The sequence below is a fragment of the Trichosurus vulpecula genome, chromosome 2 (assembly GCF_011100635.1).
Source record: "Trichosurus vulpecula isolate mTriVul1 chromosome 2, mTriVul1.pri, whole genome shotgun sequence".
In the NCBI taxonomy this organism is placed as follows: domain Eukaryota; kingdom Metazoa; phylum Chordata; class Mammalia; order Diprotodontia; family Phalangeridae; genus Trichosurus; species Trichosurus vulpecula.
The window spans coordinates 296,776,920-296,783,520 of NC_050574.1; the positions used below are offsets into that span (position 1 = coordinate 296,776,920).

Here is a 6,601-nt window from a genome sequence, read left to right on the forward strand (position 1 = left end):
TTGATTTAGAGGGCAACTTAAACTTGGGATAAAGTATAGATTAAGCAACATAGAAAATATATTTCTAAAATATATATTTCTAAAAAAAAAGCTGGACATTCAGAATGACTGGGATGAAGGAGGTATAATAGGCAGGCATTTGTGGCAGTTTTTATTGATTAATGAGATCAGAAAGTTTATTAACACCGCTAAGGTTCAGCTTCAGGGTATTATCCTCTCGTACTATCTAGACAGCTCAGTGGAAGGGACCAGTGATGGGGAAAGCTGATGAAATTACATTTCCATCCTATTCCTACATGTAATCTATTCTAGGAGATAGGTGATAGGTGCGAAAATACTATCTCCTGCATTAATAATGCATTGTCAGTGGAGTTTTGAGCTGACCTAGTGAGCAATTTGGAACTATGCGCAGAGTAATCGAACTGTACATACCTTTTGATCCAGAAATACTACTACTAGGACTGTGTCCCAAAGAGATCATTAAAAAGGTGAAAAGGATATTAGCTATTTTGGATTGCTTTGATTTATTTTTAGTTTGATTATACGATTAGGCTCCCTTTTTTAGGATGAGCTAGCCCAAAGCTGAATTGTACTAATATAGTCTCTTAAGTCTAGGTTACCTATAGATTTAGTGAATAGATAGATTAAGAAGATTTTATCATTTAGTAGCAAATAATTAGAAGAATAAAATAATCATAAGATTATAAGCTTTTTCAAAAGGCTATGTCTCCCTTTCTAGTAGAAAGGTGGTTGACGAGAGGTTAAGTTCCCCTTTCTGGCAGTTGGAGAAAGGTTATCTAGAGGTCAAGTATTTTTTTCCAGTCTTAGTTGGCATGCCCCATTTTTTTCATTAGCTAGATTCGAAATTGAATAATGGACTGTGCTAAGGAAGATGGGGTGAGGGGAGTGACTACTAACCAGTGACCACAAGTTCTTCTTTCCTAATATACTTTCTGGTTAAAAAAGGGTACCACCTGAAGGAAAGGACTTAAGCCATAGGATTAGGAAAGTCTGGGAGAAGCTAACTAGTCTGGTGACCTGCCTTGCCAATTAAATTACATTCAAAAATAAGTTTCTGACATTTTTTATTCCTTTTTTTTGTTGTAAAAATCATCTCTGTAAACCACTCCTTGTCTCTGACCTCTGAGGTGTCAGGTGACTTTATTTAGTTTGCAAATGCTAGCTTTGCAAATTAAATCATAGATATCTCAGTAACTTTGTACACAGTTTTCTTTTTATTTCAGATAATCAATTTTTGAAAAGGAAAACAAGGACTTACGTGTACAAAAATATTTATAGCAATTCCTTTTGCAGTGACAAAGAACTGAAAATTCAAGAGTTGCCCATCAGTTGGGGAAGGGCTGGATAAATTGTGTCATATGAATGTAATGGAATACTATTGTGCTATCAGAAATGTTGAGCAAGCAGATTTCAGAAAAACCTGGAAAGACTTACATGAACTGATGCTAAGTGAAGAGAGCCGAACCATGAGAGCATTGCATACAGTAACAGTAATGTGCGATTACCAACTATGACTGACTTAGCTCTTCTCATCAATACAATGATCCAAGACAATTCCAAAAGACTCATAATGGAAAATGTTATCCAAATCCAGAGAAAGAATTGATGGAGTCTGAATGTAGAATGAAGCATACTATTTTCACTTTATTTTTTATAGTTATTTTTTCTTTTTCTTCTTTTACAACATGACAAATATGGAAATATGCTTTATATCACTGCACATGTATAATCTACATCAAATTATTTACTATCTTAGGGAGGAGAGCAGAGAGAGAGGGAGAAAATTTAGAACCCAAAATTTTATTAAAAATGAATGTTAAAAATTGTCTTTACATGTAATCAAAAAAATAAGCTACTATTTAAAAGGGGGAAAGGGCATTGTCTCCCTCTTTCATGCATATAGAAAGTGGTAAGAGTGGAAAGTTCCAGAGAACTGTCATGGGAAGTAATGGCACCTCTCTAATCACCTGTTAGTCAGGAAGAAGCCAACCCAGGGTAATGGCACTCATTGGAAAGGTTTCTTTCTAAATCTGATTGGAATGAAGAGTCCAGATCAAGAGATCAGTATGACATTGCAGTAGCATCTCTTTGATGCCCTGCTGGCAGTGTATGCCCCCAGCATTTTTGTAAGGATAAGAAAAACGAGAGAAAGAGCTCAAAGCATTGTTACAAAACACAATTGTCCAAACAACCTTGTGAGATGGTTGTACAAGGATTATTAACTTCATTCCACAAATGAGAATACTGAAGTTCAAAGAGGATATCCTACTTCCTCATATTTATACAGTATGGAAATATCAGTGTTAGGATTTGAAATGAAGTTTTCAGTTTGAATTCCATAATATTTTGCACAATGCTTCATACTACAAAAATTTGGGGGAAGCATTATGTTCTATTCAAAGGTAATTTTCTGATTAGAACTGAAGAAAATGGGGTGAAGTAAAAATACTTTAAAAGGATAATTCATAGAAAATTTATTTTAGGGTAATTAGTCTTTGCCACTTATTGCGGTGCTTCTTAGGAAATGAAAATTTATAACTTTCTTTCAACTGCAAATTTTATGAGCTTGCTATCTATGCATACATGCACTGTATAAAAATGATGAACAACACAAGATTTCAGACATTGCTCTGGACAACCTCCACCAGAGATCTCCCTCTGAGATGACACTGACCCTTAATTTGAAATGAATTTAGGACAATTGCATAACTTTCAGTCCCAAAGAATTTGCAGAGTATTATTATCTAGCTCTCCTGAAAGTACTTACTATGAAAAATTTGGCTGTACTCCAGAAGAGTTTCTTCGAAGATTACTGTGGTGGCAGCCCATTAGACTGTGATTTAATGTGATTATGTTCCACTGAATGTATAAAAAAGTTGTATTCTGAGATAGTTCCAAGATTAGTACAGGTAAAATTGTGAGGAAAGTGAAGTTTGTTTTTGAAATCCACTCTATTCTTTCTTTTCCCAATTATGTTATCTTACCAGGTAACTAGTAGTATTCCATTATACCCTGAATGTCCAACAGACTTCCTTCTAACCTATTAAAATCTATACATTGGTGAAAAAAAATGGAAAGTAGGAGCAGTTAAAATTGTAATTATATGACAGAAAACCTGGGTTTTAAATCCCCTAAGTAAGTTTCATTGTCTATATGAACTTGGAAAAAATTCTTAAAATTACTCTCATTTTATTATCTATAAAATTGAGATAGTAATATCACTACCTACCATACAGAGTCATCATCATGGAAGTGCCATGAAATTACCAAAGACTACAGACATGTGAGTTCTTAGTAGTGGTAGTTCTACCATTCATATCATTAAATGTCTCAAGATCTAGAAAAGTAGCATGGTAGGGTCATGGAAAAGGGCCTAGTCTGAAAATCAAGACTTAGGTTTAAGTACTCGGTCTAAAACTTATCGGTTCCTTCACCATGGAGAAATGTCTTAGTTTGTTGGAACATTAATTTCCTTATCTTTTGGTCGGGGATGATAATAACTTGACTAAATTCACAGAATCTCATTATTGAAAGATGACTCAGAAACTAGATTATACAAACTCTACTTAATCTGGAATCTCCAGGAGGTGAAGAACCTGCAACTTCAATAGTTCATGATCTTTTGTGGCAGCTCTAATTGTTATAACTACCCAAAATTTGTCTGCACCTTTGACCCAATATTCTTAGTGCTGCCTTTTGGGGCCAATCCAAATGAGTCTAATCTCTGTTCCAAAGGATAGCCTTTCATTCTCACAAAAAAAAAGAATTAAAATGCTATCATACCATTCTTCCCTAAATCTTGTCTAATCCAGGTTTGTAACAACAATGTCGCTAGCAGCTACTGTGGCTGTGTAAGACCAATAACACCAGCATACAGAAAGGTTGGCAGCACAGGTTCTTTGATCTGCTTTTCTAAGGAAAGCACCTTTAAGGGGTTAACAATCTCACTTTAATTAAACACACATATATCATTCACTTAGTTTAGGGAGAAAAGATTGGCCCCCTGAACTTCAGGGCAAATACAAACAGAAATTACAGATTATAAACAGAGCAAATAACAGAAACCAGTCTATCCATAGCAACACATAATTACCAGAGAAGCGCCAGCATCTGGATTATCAAAACTGGGGGATGGGGGTGGGGCGCTGTTTCAACAGCTTGCCCAGAGTCTTGTCACCAACACTCTTTCAATGAGTGTGCCCCCAAAGGCAAAACACCAATCTCAGAGCTCTTATACCGTGTTCAGGACCCTGAGGGCTGGAGCAAACTTAGCATTTAGAGTGTGGGGAAGTTCTACAGTCACTAGCACCATATCATATATGTTATTTCATATCAATGACTCCTGATTGCCTTAATGCTGAGAAACATTCCAAAACAAAAAGATCCCTCTCTACCTGCCCCATTCAAACAAAGGCCAGACTTTTAGATTAAAGACACTTGATAGCCTTAGCATCCCTAAAGAGAAAAATAGCAAAAAGTCCTGCCCCGATTACCTTTACAAGGTTTAACAGCCCCATTCCCTCAGTTGTTTTTAATATAGCATATTCTCATATCTTTTTCATCATGACTGACCTGTGGACGTTCTCCAGCTTATTAATGCACTTTCTAAAATGGAGAATCAAAAACTGAACACTATTCCTCAAGTAACTACCACTTATTTTACAGGGTGTCTATGATGAATGCATTTGTAAAATATCATATAACTAGTTTCCAGGATCAAGAGATACTCCTTTGTCCAAAACTCCATTATGCATGTTGTCTTCCCCTTTAGAATATAATTTCCTTAAGATTAAAGACCATATTTATATTTTTTAATTTGTGTCACAAGAGATTAACACAATACTTGGCATGTGTGTTTAAAATATTTTTCCATTCATTCATGGAAGTTTGAGTTATTAATAAGAATATTATTCTTCTAGGATGAACCTCTGATTTACATTTCAAATTTACTTTAAATCATTCTGCTACATCAAACTTACCTGTGAGGTATATTTCACAAAAAAATTGTTTTTAATCTCTTTTAAACTTCAGAAAAATATCTGATACATAGGTTAATTTACAAAATATTCAAAATTATTGAACTTATTGTGCCTAATTTTATTTAGACTTAGATGTAGAGCTCTTGGAGACACTAATGTAAAGTTAAAAGTTCTAGTGGTATAACAGTAGGTACAGCAGAAAACATGTGAGGGCGAATGTGTTTTCCCTTTTTTTTTAGAGAGAGGAAAGACTTTTTATTACTTTAAATAGTATTTTACTTTTCCCCAATTACTAATCAAGAAAATTTTTAGCATTCATTTTTACAAGATTCTGAGATCTAAATTTTTCTCCCTCCATCCTTCCTCCCCTCCCCTCTTCTGCAAATGATAGACAGATTTATATGTTTTATACAGGTGCTATCATGTAAAACATATTTCCATATTCATCACCATTGTGGAAGAAGAAACAGATAAAAACAGAAAAAAAATGAGAAAGAATAAAGTAAGTGAAAATATATGCTGCAATCTGTATTCAGAATTTATCAGTTCTTCATTTGGATATGGAAAGCACTTTCCTTTATGAGACCTTTGTACTTGTCTTGGATCATTGTGTGGCTGAGAACAGCAGAGTCCTTCACCATTGATCATCCCATTATGTTGCTGATACTGTGTACATTTCTGTTCATTTCACTTAGCATCAGTTTGTGCAAGTCTTTGCAGGTTTTTCTCAAATCTGCATGTCATTTCTTATTTTTTTCAGTTGAGTCAAGCTTTTTATTTAGTGTTAAAAAAGTATTTAGTCAAACAGACCAAAGATCATGTCATCATCAGACTCCTTGGATTCTTCCTTTTTTTGCTTCCTCTTTCTTCTTCTCCTCAGCTGAGGCAGCTGTGCTACAGGAGCAGCCCTTCCAGCAGGGGCAGCACCACCAGCTGCTGGGGCAGGTCCACCAGCTCCTCCATTGAAGATGAGACTTGCAATGTTTACATTGGACAGGACCTTTGCAAATAATCAAGGCCAGAATGGTTCAACATTTACACCTGCTGCTTTAATGAGGGCATTGATCTTATCCTCTGTGACCATAACCTCATTGTATTGAAGGATGAGGGCAGAGTAGATGCAAGCAAGCTCAGAGACAGCCATTTCAGCAGATGGATGAGGAGAGACTTGTTTGTAGTGGTGTTAGTTGCTGGCTGAAGTGAGGGTTCACCCTAATGTGGCCTTAGCTTCCGGAAAAGAACCTTACAGACAACTGAAGAGCCATCATTTCCTATTGCACAATAATATTCAAGTACATGTGTATACCAGAGTTTATTCAGTCATTCCCCAATTGATGGGCATCCCCTTAATTTCCATTGTTTTGCCACCGCAAATGGGGTACTATAACAATTTTTGCACATGTAGGTCTTTTTTCCTTTTTTATTATCTCTTTAGGATCTAGCAGTGGTATTGCTGGATCAGAGGGTATGCACAATTTGGTTGCCTTTTGGGCATAGTTGCAAATTGCTCTCCATAATGGTGGGATCAGTTCACAATTCCACCAACAGTTCATTAGTGTCTCAATTTTACCACATCCTCTACAACTTTTAGCATTTCCCTT

General features: G+C 35.7%; 1 protein-coding gene across 1 annotated transcript; it reads right to left on the minus strand.

Annotated features, from left to right (window-relative positions):
* Positions 1–5,796: 5,796 nt before the first annotated feature.
* On the minus strand, positions 5,797–6,144 carry LOC118837048 (60S acidic ribosomal protein P1-like). The gene is made up of 2 exons (XM_036744070.1): positions 6,082–6,144; positions 5,797–6,000 (listed from the first exon to the last, which is right to left on the minus strand). Exons 1-2 carry the CDS (start codon positions 6,142–6,144, stop codon positions 5,797–5,799), a joined length of 267 nt encoding a protein of 88 aa, XP_036599965.1.
* Positions 6,145–6,601: the final 457 nt, after the last annotated feature.